Source organism: Anopheles ziemanni, chromosome 2, assembly GCF_943734765.1.
Source record: "Anopheles ziemanni chromosome 2, idAnoZiCoDA_A2_x.2, whole genome shotgun sequence".
NCBI classification, from domain to species: domain Eukaryota; kingdom Metazoa; phylum Arthropoda; class Insecta; order Diptera; family Culicidae; genus Anopheles; species Anopheles ziemanni.
Window position 1 is genome coordinate 18,360,694 of NC_080705.1, and position 17,074 is coordinate 18,377,767.

The 17,074-nt window shown below is 43.2% G+C and overlaps 1 protein-coding gene across 1 annotated transcript; it reads left to right on the forward strand.

Moving 5' to 3' along the window:
* The first annotated feature begins 2,834 nt into the window (after positions 1-2,834).
* On the forward strand, positions 2,835-8,688 carry LOC131281425 (coiled-coil domain-containing protein 170). The gene is made up of 10 exons (XM_058310757.1): positions 2,835-2,912; positions 5,657-5,707; positions 5,772-6,513; positions 6,581-6,762; positions 6,830-7,000; positions 7,076-7,240; positions 7,338-7,445; positions 7,594-7,731; positions 7,884-8,189; positions 8,260-8,688. Exons 1-10 carry the CDS (start codon positions 2,835-2,837, stop codon positions 8,686-8,688), a joined length of 2,370 nt encoding a protein of 789 aa, XP_058166740.1.
* Positions 8,689-17,074: the final 8,386 nt, after the last annotated feature.

The window sequence follows — 17,074 nt, forward strand, 5'->3', positions numbered from 1 at the left end:
GGGGATTATGTATGCAATGTTCGCAACCCCACCACACTTCCTCGAGCACTTCTCGACCCTCGAACCTACGCCCGGCGGGGGATCCGTAATTTATTTTGAATATTTTGAAATGTACTTTCGATCAAGAAGCCATGCACGGACGGAGGATGCGTCTGTCGGTTGCTGGTTGGTTTGTGCTTGTTTTTTTTTTGCTGACCTATTTCTTTCCCGCATTTTCCCCCTTGGTGTGCATTTTGATTATTTTCCCTTCCGTTTTATTTGCCCGAGGGATTTGCATTTTTTCCTTCTGGTTTTGTTCCGCCTTTCTGTTTTTTGGTTTATGTGAGATGTTGCCTTATGTTCAAAGCGAATGGCTCATTGTTTGTGTTGGGGTGTTATATTTGTTGAGTAAAGTAACGAAATGAAGAGGGTAATGAAGAAACTCTCGAACTAAAAAATAAGTAAGCAATAGTTTTTAACCGCTCTAAAGTTCTGTTGTTTTGTTGGTATTCGTCTGATGTTTGCGTTCCTCTCGAGGCGATCGAGCGATGTGTGGAATGAAATTGTGTGCGTTTTCCACCGGTTGTGACCGGTCGAAGAGAACGTCACGAAAGGAACAGTGTCTCATGCACCAGAAAGTGCACCGGAGATGGCCAACCGTTTTCCTCTCTCTGTCTTTCGCTGTGTCCACTGAAGGACTTTTATTGAAAAAGCCATTTCGTTGACTTGAGGAAGAGGGCAACTTGAAACAAAAAATAAAATAAAACCTCTCATGCAAAAGGAACCGATCGGGATGGGCCCTTCAAATATGCCTGCTTCACGTTAAAGTGGCCACTCTAGAGGGACGAAAACGGGAAAGCAAAGAGGATACACCAACAATCCCAGGCCGGCGTTGGGTGCCCTTTGGTCGCTCGGCGAAAACCCTTCGCTGTACCGGCAAAATAGGGCGTGTTTCAAAAGTGTATCATACGAACAGGATCGCAGCGCGTGCAGGAGGTATTTTCGAAGGGCTCCGATATGGTCCACGGGCCGGCCCCTGATCCTTCGCTTTCGCTTTCTTACGCGTTCGTCCTCGTCTCGAATCCCGCGCGGAAGATCTCCCGCCACTCGGTGTCGTTGTTGGTTGAGGCTGGTTTCCTGTTGCCGGTTCGGGTTCATGTTGATTTTTCCCACTTTTTGCTGGCCTGTGAGAGCCGCTTCGGGAGGACTTGGGATGGACCTGTTTTGGTTTGGATGTTTATTTTTTCCCCCGATCCTCGGGCGTTTCGTGCGGAGCGGGATATGGTTGGTCGGAAACCGGTTTAGAAAAGGTTGGCCACAGGTTGTCCTTAAACGACGGATTTATTCCTTTTCACTCGTGAAGAGTATTGCTGCATTCGGGAGTAACGCGAAGAGAAGTTGCATTCATAGAATTTAAAAGATGCTGAAAGGGAGGTTCATGATTTAATTTTTCAGAATTTTAAAATTAATCGAAGTTTTATGCCATCTTCCATTAGAAAATGATAAATTAGGAAAAATTAAAAGCGGCTAATAAGATTATAAAAAAAATGTTTGCAAGAGTTTCTACAAATATTATTTTCGGAAATTAGAAACAATATGTTTTCGAATTGAAAAAGAATAAACTATTGATCTCGAATAAAGTAAAAATGGTTTAACCGTATAATCACGTTGTAACAAGCATTACAAAATGTATTCGAAAGGTAATATTATAAAAAAGAGTTGAAATCAGTGTGTGGGAATTGTTCAAATAAAATCCATTACGTACTACACAAAGAACATTACGAAAAATTGTTTTCAATTGTACTGTAACAAATAAATTAGAATCGTAGCTCGAAGTATATTATACCAGTTGATAACAGAACTTATGAAAAGTAATACAAGAGGAATAAGTAAAAACCTAGAAAAAAATAATTTTAGAACTAAACCTGTCGCGTCTCTAGGTTTCTTTATCTTTTCGACGGTTGAGAACCTTCGAAACAGTAGAAATAAAAATTTAAAAAAAAACTGGTTGTTGACAACAAGCGGCCGAATCTCATCGCAAGGATTTCGATGTTCATCTACCATCTGGTATTAGAAGCCTTGCCCGTCTTCACTCGTGGGCATTCCTGAAGATCACCCTGGAAACACCCTTGGGCGTCAGAATCAACAAACTCCCACGAAGGGGGGAATGAAAACCATTAGAGAGTTGGAGTCCGTTGGAATGAATACTGTATCTGGGCGCACAAAGAATGAACGGTGGTCCTCTGGATTTCGCCTGACAATGTGTATGTTGTGTTTCGACCCGGCGCGCGTGGAAGAACATGGTAGGTTTTAAACATTCCCCAACGAACCCCAATCGCTGAAGCATATTCCCCCGGGTTACGATAGTTTGCAACCAATCGACACATACCGGAACAAGTCGCCCCTCATCGAGGTGGCGTTCTGTTTACGTTTGGCGTTTCGATTTGCGTTCCGAACGAACTTTGACAATTAGAGAGTCCCCGCAGCAGAGGGCACACGGTACACACACGGCGGCCTTCGGGAGCTCGACTCAGTTAGTCAATTCCCATTGTTGTTGTTGTGATGATGTCCCCAACTTCCTGCCGACCAGGAACGACTCAACCAGTATTAGCGTGGAGCGTGAAAATTCCTTTTGTTACCAGTCATGGTTTGTAGATAGTTTAGGGAAAGCGTTTAGGAGTTTAGAAGCAGCGAAGAAAGTCGATTGGTGCTAACAGAAACCAGGAAAACGGAAAAATCCTTTACGGTTAAAAGTAGTGTAATTATAAGCTACGAGTTATCTATAGTGAAAAGCAGAAAACAAACCAGTTTAAAGTGTGGAAAGTGAAACATGTAACATTGTAACACCCGCAAGTATGTCCGGCAAAGGCGACGATGATTCGGGAAATAGTGATAAAGATTGGGAAATATTCGACATTCTCTGCGGCGAAAAGGTATGGTCAAATTCTTAAACCACAGCACGAAACACAATTATTTTTAATCGAAAAACTCCATGTTCGGAACAACAACAGTACACGAGAGTCCTTTGAATGCTTCTTTAATTATAGCAAGAATTCCTTTTGTTATTTTAAAGTGAAGATAAATAAAAATAAGAACTAACGTTACAGCAAAAATCATATGGTCATCAAAAAACTGCTGTTCTGATGAACTAATAGTTAGATTTAAATTTCGTATGCCAAGTGAAAAAAAGGTTATTTTCCAACTTCTCCATGTCTAAACTTAATGCAAACACTCTTATAAAATTACACCTGATTTTCCACTCACAACCATCAAGCTGTTTCCAGTCTTCAAACCTTGGCCAAAGACACGTTTGTATCCGAAGTAAGACTTGTCCAACAACTACGCTGTTATTTCGGGAAACTACCGTGTGGTGGAACTTCCTCAAACGTAGCCATGGAAACTGCACTTTGTTAGGATTTTTCTTTTTTCGCACTCGGTAATCGATCGAAATGGGTGCAAAAAATCCCTTCCCCTACGAACAATTGGTTCGCTAACGGATGGAACTCCTCATTCCGACACTCCCGACATCGGGAAACCTTCGCAGGTACAAGGGGGATCCCTGTAAATCCAAGCCGAGCCCGAAGAAAATTGTACCAATCGTCTAAAAACGGGCCGTTCCTCGTGGTGTGGAGTGAAAATCCAATAATATTAATCAAACATTCCCCTGACTACCTACCAATGCCTTGGACGAACCCGCGAACCTTCTCACAGTGTTGCTTTGCAGGAAAACTCCGGAAGAAGGCCCAAGGAAAATCCGACCAAGCGAACCGAGCGCGGGAAATAGCTGCCACCGTCGTTCGTTGCTGGGTTCGGAAAAACTTATGAGGACAGGTTTTCTTCCTCGTTCGGACACCGTGCCGGGTACTTGCGGTCGCTATCGGTTCGCGTACTAGCATTCACGGGGACTCCTAGATGCAAGCTAGTTTTGCTGCATCGAACGGGTGTGAAATTTACGCTTTCCATTTGAGAAGGCGTTGCACTTGCACCTGTCAGCGTCGCAGCAAGCCAGCCTTTTTGCAGTGGTTGCCGTTAACAAAACGAAAAACGTCATTTCCGGTCGAAATTGTGTCACTGGAAAATTTGAACGTGGAACTAGCTTCAACTCACATAAAATACAACATACGAAAGGAAAGAAAACACGGACACGAAACGCTATGAATGTGTATGTGGAAATGCTGAAGTGAGGAAAGAGTGAAAAATCGAAACGCACCGGAAACGATGTCGACAGTAGAAATCCTTCCAGGAATCGGTCGGGAATAGTGAAAGTGAAACTCTCCACCACAAAAATATGTTCACTGCCTTGTGATACAATTATTGTTTTGAAGCGATCGTAAGTTGTGTAAAAGCTTCAAGCAATTGTTCTTAGTTTATTTGTCGATTTTTAGTGCCTTAAATGGATTCAATCCAATTGTAATTTATAGAAAAATGTGATATGATAGGATAAATACGGCAAAGTCCAATATTCGTTACGAATATGAACAAGTTGTTCGCTCACGGATGATTTGTGAATTGACAAACTCAAAGCAAAAAGGGACTGATAAACTGTCGTGGTAATAAACCAATTATTCGCGGTGGAATTCTTCATAATGTTCTTCTCCACTTCAAACAAACAGGATTAGAAATTGATTGGTCTGTAAATTCTTACATTACAGTCAATGCATGTGGTTCGTATGCGTCTTTAAAAAAAAACAATTGTTCCATATTCAAGTGTTGTTATGGTGTTCAAATAATTTAACTTTGCATCAGAATTCCATCATACAATTTTCTTTTTCTAAACACACCAACCAATGAAAAGTTAATTTTAAATCAAAGAGATTCAATGTAATTCAGTAATCAAGCATAAACCTTGAGAAAAAACGACCAAACACGATGAAAATTATGAATTTAAATGTTCTTTCGAGCACACATAAATCGCAAATTGTGGATTTAAAAAATGCATCATAAAGCTTACAGCAACTTTTCTATATGACTTGAATGTAGATAATGTTTTATGTAGAAACTTTTGGATACACATTCGTGCTTTAAATTATTTTACCAAGCCCTTTGAGGAGCATTCTATTATCCAGTATTTGCAACAAAAATTATTTGGTAAAAAATGTATAACTCAACCTTTTGAGTGTATCGCCATTGAACAAATCGCAAGCCCGAAGTACCAGACAGACAGCTCATCGAAAGTCGGTCACAGGCAAACAACGGCAATGGCAACGGCTTAGACCAGCAGCGGGTCTCTTTGAAGTTCCGGAATGAGGTCAAACATTGATAACAAATAAAATCCAACCGCGTCCTGGATTTTTCTCCCCCGTAAAGGAATAATATACAACAAGGCAGAACCTCGCCAGCAACCTCATTCGTGTTGTTCCCTTTCCCAATGTCATAACGATACAAATCTATCGAAGCGGTTTGGATTACGTACAACGCAAAACACTTCCTTTGTGCACATTCACGCTTCCGGAGGTTGTTTGGAGGTGGTTAGTGTTTGTGGTAAAAATAACGTGCAGGGAAAGCCCTTCGTGCAGTGCCAAGGAAGGAGTGAGGATATGGTTTGATATTGAAACCGAACAAACATGCATTCTGTACGAATGTCGTATTGTTTGTAGCTCGAGCATTACTTAGGGATTTGTTCTGTTTGTTTTTTTATTTGCATTGCGCGCCTGCTTCGGACCACACACACACACAGAACATGCCAAAACATCACACACCACACTCCCCGGTACACCATCACCATCATGTAAGTTCCCTTCCCAGCGGCTGTCAGGATGGCAGGAGTTGATGTGAGTAATGTCTCTTTGCAGCCACCACCGTCCTGCAATGATCACCTGGCACACTCGATCGACCTGGCCACGACGCTCCGGAGCGAGCTGGCCGCTTCGACGTACAAGCGGGACCGTCTTATGGCCGAGCTGTCCGACGTCAAGAGCTCGCTGTGTGCGAAGGAGAGCGAATGCGAGTCGCTACGGGCCCAAAGTGCCCGCCAGACGTCACTCATCAGTTCGCTGCAGCAGAGGTTGGCCGCGACCGAGCAGCGGGAGAAGGCACTCCACAGCCGGTCGGAAACGGTGGTCCATACGCTGAACCGCGATAAGAACCACCTGGAGGAGAAGATTAAGGAGTTGGGCGGGAAGATCCACCGGTTGCAGTGCGAGCTGACGAAGGAGGAAGGCTTGCGGGATCAGGCACGCTGTCAGCTGCAGGATCTCATCCGGAGGCTGTGCCTGGTGCTCGGGATCGATGTGTGCGATGGAACGCACCTCACGCCCGACTGTGTGCTCTCGAAGACGGGCGAAACGGTCTCGGAGGTGCAGCGGTTGCGGGCGAAGCTGGCCGGCACGTGCGAGAACCTGTCGTCGACGGAATCGGAACTGATCAGCACAAAGACGACCGCTTCGGCCGAGAAGACCCGGTTGCATGCGCAGATCGAGGGGTTGCAGTCGCTTTCGCAAGGATTGGAGGGACGCTGCAGGCAAGCGGAACGGGATCTGCAGGTGACCCGCGACCGTCTGGCAGAGTGTGAGGTTAACGGGGACAAACTGAGAGGTAACTTACTTCTGACAAACATGTGCGGGAGTTCTATTGAATCGAGTCGAATTTTCCCTTTTCGTAGAGGAACTTCGAGGGTTTGAATCACGATGCTGTAGAATACAGAACAGCTACGACCGACTGCAGACCGAGCGTTTGCAGTTCCTGCGCACGATCGCCACGATCGTCGGCGTGAACGAGCCGTGCGAGAATAACATAAGAGACAAAATAAGGGACCTGACCAACCACAACCAGGCGTTACATGACGTAAGAAGCGCATATAGAAGGTCTTTGAGGGATTCAATTACTCCAATGACACTCTTCCACATTCCAGCAAGTCGCACAACTTCGTGATCAACACCACCAGGAAGTCGCTAAACATCGGGAGCATCAGGAAAGCAGTGCCTGTCGGTTGAAGGGTGAAGAGCAGCACCGGATGAACCTTGAGGACCGCCTCGAGAAGGCATGCCACGAGCTGCAACATTTCCGCGCTGAACATACAACGGTACGATCGGGAGGAAGATCAACCTTTAAGGATAGGATCTAAAATTCTGTGTGATTTCTTGACCCTCACTAACAGCTCAGCGACTATCTTCTCCGTTTGGCGCGGGCTCTCTGTTGGAGCGAATGTACGGAACCGCCAGCCCCGGGAAGCGATACGACGATCCTGTCCGAAACGCTTCTCGAACGAGCGGAACGTTTAGCCACGCATCATGAGCATCACCTGCATGGATCTTGCGATAAGGTATGTCCTGTTCTGAAGGCAAAACAAAAGCTTCAGAGCCAATCAACGTCATAATGAAACTGAAATTTGCTTCTCGTTACCGTCACCTCCTGTACAGAGCTGTTGGGAGTCCATCAATCACCATCACCATCACGCACACACGCACAGCCATTCGGCGAGCAAGCTGCGGCGCGAACGGTCCTGTACAGATTTGCCTCTGAAGGAAGTAGGTTTCCCCACCGATCGCCCCAACCGGGGCGCTGCTTTAGTGCTAGTCTCTATCGCTTTCCTTTTCCGTGCCTGGGTTCTCATCCTCACATTGACATAACATTGTTGCAACTTTCGTACCATCGTTTTTTGTGTCTGTATTGTAGAGCTCCACCCTGTACCATATGCAGCGTAAGGTGCGCGTCCTCAAGGAGCAGATACAGCGACGCGATCTGCATCTGGAGCTGCTGCGGCGCAAGATTGCACTGCTGGAGGATAACGCTAGGGGGAAGGCCACGCTACAAGTACTCTCGTTCATGTTCTTTTCTAACCATATACATGTTTTCGCTTACATAACGCTGTTTCTATGTCGTGACTTGCTACATCTTGAGCTACCTTTCAGTGGATTGATATCTCGGATCTCTTTCGTCCTTTTGTCCTTCATGACTCCATGCAGACCGAACGGGATGAGGCGATGCATAAGGCGCGTAAGAACTCCAAGCAAGCCGAACGCACCACCCATCAGCTGGCCGAGGTGAAGTCCCAGCTGGCGGAGGTGAAGATGCAGCTGAACGAGGCCTCCGAGTATAAGATCACAGCCCTCGAGCGTGCCCGCAAGTGCGACGAGCTGCAGTCGCGCCTTTGCGAGCTCGAGACGGAACGGGAACGGCTGGTGGGACAGCTGGCCGCCTACAAGTCTCGCGCACGGTCCGCCGTGGAGACGTCACACGATCGTCGGGTGCGGGATGAGCATGCCATGACGGTAAGTACCTCGGATCCAGTGTGATGGAGACCTGACTCCGATCCTGATCCGTCGCGACTCCTTCCCGCAGCATCTTCGGGATGAACTGTCACGCATCAAATCGCAGCTGGCAGACACCAACCACCGTTTATCGCAGCTGCAAGTGTTCCGCTCGTCGGTCGCCAAACTGCTGCATGTGTCCGACTGCTCGGACTCGGAGATCCTGCAGAAGTTGCAGTCCGTGTGTAGCAACCACTCGCATCACCATCACCACCGGCATTCCCACAGTGCGTCGAACCTTTCCCGGCGGTACGATTCTTCCTCGCCACTGGCTGGCGATCTGCACACGACGTTCCGGTACGACGACTTTACGGCGGGTGGTGGCGGTGGCGGGTCGCAGTCACTCGCCTGCCGACCGCTCAGCTCCAGCCCGGTGCACAATCGCCGATACATCGACTCCGGGTTCAACGATCACGACCACCACTACGATGATGAGTTTGATTATCACAAAAAATACTAATTCCTGCCACCGGACTATATGCCGGGATTCAGCACAAAAGTTGAGCCAACCAAAATAAAAACCACGCGTGTGTTCCGTCGCTACTTTCGATCATCATTTCAAATCAAATTTATTCGCTTCCTTTGGCGATTGGTGAACAAAAAAACCAAACTGGGAAAACGATAGCGCGGCTGTGAATGCACCACAGTAGGATGCAATAAATAAATCGTTCAGCTGCAGATGCGTTCGTTTTAAAAGCTCGTTCTTCTCGTCGCCGGCGTTGCGATGATGGTTTTGTATGTCTTCTTCGATTAATAAGCTCCTATATAAGCTCCTTTCTTTTATCTCACTCTTTGAAACGGGTGCTTCCGCTGAAAGTTTTATTAAAATGATCGCTTTACCACACATTTCTTATATAACGCTGTAAACGGTCGTTATTATCGATCGAACGTATTTTCCGTCGGTTGGAACGGAATGAAGCCAGCCCTCGGAGGTGTGTGCTGCAATGCTGCTGGGGTGCCAAATTGGCTGATTGATCTCATAATTAGACGGATTAACCTAATTTAAGTAGGGCGAATTGGAAATTAATTGACTTGCGGACGCTTCGGGACGGTCGAGCTGCGGTAAGGAGAGTAAAATGGGAAGGAAAAAGTATGGGTAGAAAGGTCCTTGTTGAAGTTAACTTGCACTTGTAGCCAGGCAAAGTGAAACAAGTGAAAGGACATGAAGAAACGATCAATTGTAGCATAACAAGCGACTTATTTTTAAATATTAGCAGAAACACAAGATTTGCGTATCATAATTTTCCCCTCCTCTGTAATTTTCCCCTTTTTCTCGGCACGTGATTGGTCAGCCCGAACCGTCAAATATTTCAAAGTTACAAGCTTAAAAGCTTTGCATGCAAGCTTTGCGTCCAACTGATGAAAGCCCATTCAAATAATAAATTCAAATAAAAACGGAAAACTGTCAACGGAAAATCAGTGGGCTTTCCAGTATATCTTTACCATTTTATTGCCGTCGATTTTGGCTGTCACCCACTTTTGTGGTGACATGGCAGTCAACGTGTTAAATGCGGTATGAGTAAGATAAATTTGCAGACAATTGCATATTTTAAATACCGTGCCCAATTGTTGTGGACAGATCACATAATGTCTATCAACTGGTCGAATCAGGCGGCAGTTGGAGAGGACAGGATCGATGCGCAGCCATCGCGATCGTGTCTCCACCACCAAGGAGCACGCACCAAAATCACGCTACGAGCATTCGTCCTTATTGTCGTGTGTTTAAAGGTCTTATTTATTTGTTTTAATGTGTTTAATAAATGTTATGTTTTAAAGTTTAGACCCAGTTGTGTTTCACTAGGGCGAAGTGCATGTAAAACGAAATATCACAACACCAAAGAACACAAAACTAATTTTATTTTTTTTTTTAATTTATGTACAGTCATTTCAAGGAAAAATGTGATTAACTTTAAAATCACGCGAGAAATATGTGATTTTCTGAATCCCGTTGTTAATGAAATGTTATGGCTAAACCTCCATTGCCATTGGATCTGAATGGTTGTCCCACTGTCCCATAACAAACCAGCTTAATTAAAAAATATATATATTTGCTTCATAGTGCCTACCAAATACTTTTTTTCTTTCATTCGTTTGTGTGAAGTTCAAGGCCACTATGAAAAACCTGTTCAATTGAACGAAATTGAAAATTTTCGTGATTGGAGCTGTGCAATTGTACTCTTTTCACCATCTCAATTTAAAAACCGCTTATTTTTAAAATACAATGTAATAGGATTAGTGTTCGGTGAGTTTCCATACAAAGTTGAGGATTTGCATCATTTTAAGTGCATTTGTTCAAGTAAGGACATCGTCCTACAAATATCCCACTTATCAATCTTTTCAAACATTTCTTTTTCGAGTATTCGTTTTAACATATAATAACAGGGTGAAAAACGATTTCTTCGTTAAAACTTTTATTTCATTAGAAATAGTACGACAGCAGTTTGGAAAGAGGCCTCCTTCTTCTTCTTCTTCTTCTTCTTGGCGTAACGACCAACTTGGTCATGCCTGTCATACTTTTATATTTTTTCCCTATGTGTATGTGGATAGTCTGTCCTCTCGTACAGGGGAGGGTCCGGTCCGGAAGCTGTGATTTTTAGATTGTTTTCACTGATGCAGATCAGTGTTTTGAAATCACAAACCTAATCGCTAACTTGGAAGCTCGTAAAACTCTTTATAATAAAAATGTATTCGTAAATTTAATTCAAAGCAATCTGTGATTGTTGGAATCATGGACTTCACCAGAAACACTTTACTAAATACTGACGAAACTGGTTTGACCAGTTCGCCCACAGCCTAATCAATTCCGTTTACCAAGCTCATTCCCCAGAAAGCAAAACAGCACGAATTTGAAATTCTTGATACATAACACCAACAAAAAAGTACATAAGCCTGTAAATGCCAAAGGATGCGGCATAAATTGTTTAAACATATCCAGTTTTTTATTTCCTCTTTCGTGAGTAAAATTCAAGAAAACACCTGTTGTGGTTATCGCATTTGAATGCTCGATCAAAATGGAATGAAAGTCTAAATTAGATGCTCAACGAAACATACTGGAGAATGGATGCAGTATTTATGACGTTGAATATCACTTTATTATTATGAATTGTGCAATTATGTTTTCGTAAGTTTTATTATTGTGGTTCCTGCTTGTTTGTTACGTAAAAAGATGCGAATAAAGCATTTCAGGGGCGTTAACTTGCTTTCCCTAAAAGAGGCGGCTCTTTCAATAAAAACATTCTTTTCATAAGATCGTTGTATGTGTTTACATCTATGTGTTAGGTCTGAAACTAAGTTCTCGCTGTTTGTCAAAAACTATCGCTTGTAATGGCAGTTGGCCGATTTTGACGTATCTGAATCGTCTTAATTTTAGCTTAGACATATAGTAAACAAACTGTATCGTCAAATTGGTAATTTCATTGTTGAATAATATAGTAATATTATCTGACAAATGTCGAATTTCGATTTCTTTTCGTCTTCAATTCGAAGAAAACTGCTGCTGCAGAGTTTCTGTAACATTCCGCCAGGCTATTTCTAAGTGTCTGCATGCGTTGGGGATGATCCAAAATCAAGGAAACTGCGTCCCTTACGATTTGATGCCCAAAGACGTTGAGCGTCGCCTGTATGCTTGCGAACTAGTGCTGTAGCGGTAAAATGGATACAGTATAGCATCCCGAACCATGAAAAACGTGGGGACCACCCGGCCATGTATCAACATCTACAGCGAAGCCCAACATCCAGGCTTCAAAGGTTTTGCGCTGCGTTTGATAGGATCAGTTGGGCGTTAGTTATAACGAACTCCTACAACCCATCGAAACCATCACTGGAGACAATTCAATTGTAACAATTCTTTTGTGACGGTATTCAAGCTCTGCCCAAAAGATGGGCAAAAGATGTGGTAAGCGATGGCCAATACTTTGAAAGAGCAATCTTTTACCACTAATTTTAAAATAAACAAATATTTTCATAAAAAACAGCGAGAACTTAATTGCAGATTTAATACAATTTTATTTAACCAAGCTAAATAATTCATGTTCATATCCTTAACTGTACAAATTTATACTTTGCGTGCTAACTCACGACCTTCTGTTCATTCTTTTTATCTAAGTTTTGTTTGCTCCGCATTCTCCAGACACAAATTTTCTAAACATCAGACGTATAACCAAAAAACAACCTCGCATTGGAACTGAAAACGTGATCGCAATATACAAATAGATAACATTCTAACGGTTTGGCTTTTTTGGCGAAATTATGACATTTAAACAACTCTCCCCCTAACCCCTTCCGCCAATAGCCCCAGTGCCCAACACCACAACATTCTGAGAGCGTATTATGTACCCCGAGTGGGCAACAAAACTAGATTCAGCAATAAGCCGACCAATAAAACCAGTTTTGGCAGTTAAGCATCCTGAAATGGCCACGAGATTCTTCTTTTCACCCAAGATGGCAATCGAAACATGGGAAGAACATTGTAAGCTGGCAAGTGTGGTGGACTTTATATGAGCCGAGATCTAAGCTGCATCAGTCGTATGTCTGACTTCGACTTGTGCAGATCCGTGTTTAGTGCCAGCGAAGATTGTGAACATTGAGAAAAATGTCGCGTTTTAAAATATCATTGTGCAGAAATCGCAAATTGCTAAACACTCCTGCCTCTTGGAGGCATATTTTGGTTGTCTTCCTGACACTGTGTGCCTGTTTGGTGGAAATTCAAGGCAATTTTGTTCGGCTTATTCATAACGGCGTGGCAGCTGAATATGGAAAATGGCCATGGCATGCCACGTTGTTAATCGGAGATGGACTTTGTGGAGGAACTTTCGTTGACAACAACACAATCCTTACTGGTAAATCATAAATACACAGTGCTAAAAACAACCGGGCTTCTCATAACCGGAAAATCTTAAAATTTTGATTTCTTCTTCTGGGAACTCTAAAAATCGGATCATCGTTAAATTTTGTTTTCTTCGATAACTGATAACGATATGAAACTTCACTGGCTAATTTTCTTACGTTTACGTTACGTTTGGAAAAAATGGGAAGAAACTGAAGCAAGAATGGCATCATGTTTTTTTTTATTTTGTTTAAAACTTTTGTTTGAAATAAACTCAGAAAATGCAACATAACAACTTAGCAGCAACAAAAGGCAATTGCAACGATAGAAAATTACAAAAAAATCATTTCTTTGTGATTTGCATGGTATCCGACATTGAATGCCTGATTCAAAATAAAAACATGTTCCGCTCGTTTCCTATTAATTCTTCACACAAGATCTCGAGCTATTTAAAAAAAAATATTTTTAAAAAGGTAAGATAGGAAAACCCCCAGTGAAGTTTTGTGTCGTTTGCACCTTCGATGATGAAGACAATTCAACTCAAGGTAAAACGATTGTCCGATTTTTGAGCGTATGACATTGATTGCATGCCACTCTACATTCAGCCATTCGCCGATCTCATAATTCATAACTGTTTCAATTTTCCAGCCGCGCATTGTGTTGTTAACGGTGATAGTGTAAGAAGTAAATATGAGATAGAAGCGTCTGGTGGCCGTAAATATAGAGATGCATACACTATAAACCTTCAAGAATTGGAGGTGGCCAAAATTATTGTCCATCCACAATATAACCAATCAAAACGTGCAAACAATATTGCCATTCTGAAGTTAACGTCTGATATTAACATTACGAACCTCGTACGACCAGTGTCTATTTGGAATACGGAAATTGATGAAGATCAAATATTTGGATCGAATGGAACCGTGATTGGATTCGGTTTGGACGAAGATGATGAACCATCTGATATACTTCAAGAGGCAACGATACCTGTATTGGACACACCAACGTGCATTGCGTATGATAATGAAACGTATGGAATCTACCTAACAAGTCAAATGTTCTGTGCTGGTGGAAAAAACACTGTCGGTGCGTGCAACGGAGATAGCGGAGGAGGGATGTTTTTCAAAATTGGTGATACGTGGTACTTGCGAGGGATTGTGTCATTCAACCCTGCAAGACCGAACGTGGAAGAAGCTCTATGTGACAGTTCCAAACCTACGGTTTTTACAGACGTTACCAAATATCGAAAATGGATTTCGCGGTATACAAACACGAAAAAGTGGCTAAAGGATCTGAAGCCGTGCAAAGACGGTACGTTTGAAAAATACATTGAATGCAACGCTGCGACTCTTGATGAACATAATTGTTTGTTGTGGGTACAAGAAAGAGAGGAAAATGTGAACATCAGGCGCTTTTCCTTGAATGATGATACAGCCTTCAACAGTCGTGAAGTCCTGGCCCCAAAAGTTATTTCCCGGCTTGGTAAAGATTGTGTAGAGGGCCGCCTCTACTGGACTGAACGTGAAACACAATCGATTGTCAGTGCGAAGTACGACGGGACGGATAAGAAAGCCTTTATCACGGAGGGACTTGATCCATTAAATGTGGCAGTGGACTGGATCTCGCGTCGTCTGTACTGGGTTGATTTTGAGAGGGAAACTGTCGAGGTTGCCAGCTTGGACAATCCGGACTTGCAGACAACGGTGATGATCAATGTCGATGGTTTTAGTAGAATCGCTGTTGATCCGCTGCAAGGTAAACTATACAGAACGGTTGGAAGTCGCGGGATCGGATGGTCCAATCTCGATGGATCAGAACAAGAACTGTTATTGGAAACTCGAGGGATCATAGATATAACAGCTTCCATCGCCACTGGAGAAATCTGTTACGTAAACGAATACACATCCAAGATCGAGTGTATGGATAGTCGTAGTAAGATGATCCGCACGATTGTCAGCGATGTTTCCGACGCTTATTATTTAGCCGCAACTGACGAGAAAGTGTTTTGGTCGAGCTACGCCAGGTTAGTATTACTCTGATTGGTGCACATTGATGGTGAACTTATGTACATTGCTCTTTCCATTCCATAGTGACACAATCGAAAGTATAAACCTGGACGGGGTGCGTCAAAAACCTTTATTTAAACCGAATCATACAACGGAATATAGAAGCTTCTTGGTAACCCCAGTGGCCGATGTCTGCCCGATGTTCTACAGCCCATGTACCCTAAAAAATGGTGGCTGTCCTGAGAACACAATCTGCCTTCCCAACCCACGTTCCCAATTGGGTACAATCTGCAAGAACGCGATTTCAAAAACAAGGGAAAGAAGGGAATGGCCATGGCATGTCGCGATATACAGTCTGCAGCTCAATAATACAGGCTATTTGTGCGGAGGATCCATCGTTAACGAAAACACTGTAATCACTGGTAAGTTTTTTATGTACACTATGCCGAAATATACGAGTTTAAAATCTCTTTCCTGGTTTCAATTTCAGCTGCTCATTGTTTTTACTATAACAGTACTAAGGGTTATCACGTTATACGCCAAGACAAATTATTCGTACGCGTTGGAAGTGATTATGTAGAAGGAATCACCGACGATACACAATCATTGAATGTGGCACAAATTTTGATGCATCCTGATTATAACCACTCTAGCTTTGCAAACGATATTGCAATTCTGAAATTATCTACTGATATAACTATAACTAGCTCCGTACGACCCGCAACTATTTGGAATACAGAAAGTGAACAGAATCAATTTGTTGGTTTGAACGGCACCATAGTTGGATTCAGTTTGGACGAAGATGGTGAGCCATCTGGTAAACTTCAAGAAACCAACTTAACCGTAATTGACTCACAACTATGCCTGGAAGACGATAATGCAACGACTGGAAGCCGCTTATCAAGTCATAACTACTGTGCGGGTGGAAATAAAACAAATAATGTTTGCAACATAGATAGTGGAGAAGGCATGTATTTCAACGTAAATGGCACATGGCATTTGAGGGGAATAGTGTCGTTGAACACTATGAGACCCAATGCCACTCCTTCGACATGCGATGGTTTCAAACCTATGGTGTTTACAGACGTTACCAAATACCACACATGGATTTTGCGGAACACAAACAGGACACAATGGTTACAAGCACTAGAACCTTGCAAGGAATGTGCGATTGGAAAAGACACTGAATGCAATGCTGCGAATCGTTCTGATTCTGGGTTTCTACTTACTACTACACAAACCGGCAGCATCTTTCGAGTGCCAACGAATGGAGAACCACCCTTCAGCATAAGTGAAGGAAACTGGATGAATAATCTGGATTATGATTGTGTTGAGGGCCACCTCTACTGGGCTGATTATTTTAATAAATCGATTATCAGCGCCAAGTACGATGGGACGAATAAGACAATTTTCATTTCGAAGGATCTCGATCAACCTACGATTGTTTCAGTTGATTGGATCTCCCGTCGTCTTTATTGGTTTGACAGTGGTAAGGAAACCATTGAGGTGGCGAGCTTGGATCACCCGGACTTGCGGACAACGGTGCGCGTTAAAGCTGGTCAAACTCGTGGCATCGCGATTGACCCATTGCAAGGAAAGCTGTACAGATTGCGAGGAGATAACGCGATTGAGTCATATAATCTCGATGGATCTTATCCAGAACCTTTGTCAAAGTTTACCAATTCAAACGACCGGTACACAGATATTAAGGTTTTCATGGCCACTGGAGAAGTCTGCTATGCTGATACCTATAATAGAATTGACTGTATAGAACCTCGCAGCAAGCGGATCCGCACAATCGTCGACAACCTGGCCAACAATCGACTTCTAGCCGTGTCGGATGAAATGTTTTACTGGACGCAAGGAAAGTGAGTATTTTACTAAATGATTGTTGGAACAATTTGTCTACTTTTTTTCTATAATTTCAATTTCATAGTGTCATCGAAAGTATTAGAAATCATGGGGTGCGTCAAAAACCTTTAACACTGTTTGATGCGACGGGTGACATTGAATTC

What these genes read in the sequence shown, in the direction of transcription:
- LOC131281425 (XM_058310757.1), top strand. Translation starts at nt 2,835, where the DNA reads ATGTCCGGCAAAGGCGACGATGATTCGGGAAATAGTGATAAAGATTGG. An exon ending in ACATTCTCTGCGGCGAAAAG is followed by an intron (nt 2,913 to 5,656) that starts GTATGGTCAAAT and finishes ACACACACACAG; the next exon opens with AACATGCCAAAACATCACAC. An exon ending in TAACGGGGACAAACTGAGAG is followed by an intron (nt 6,514 to 6,580) that starts GTAACTTACTTC and finishes CCCTTTTCGTAG; the next exon opens with AGGAACTTCGAGGGTTTGAA.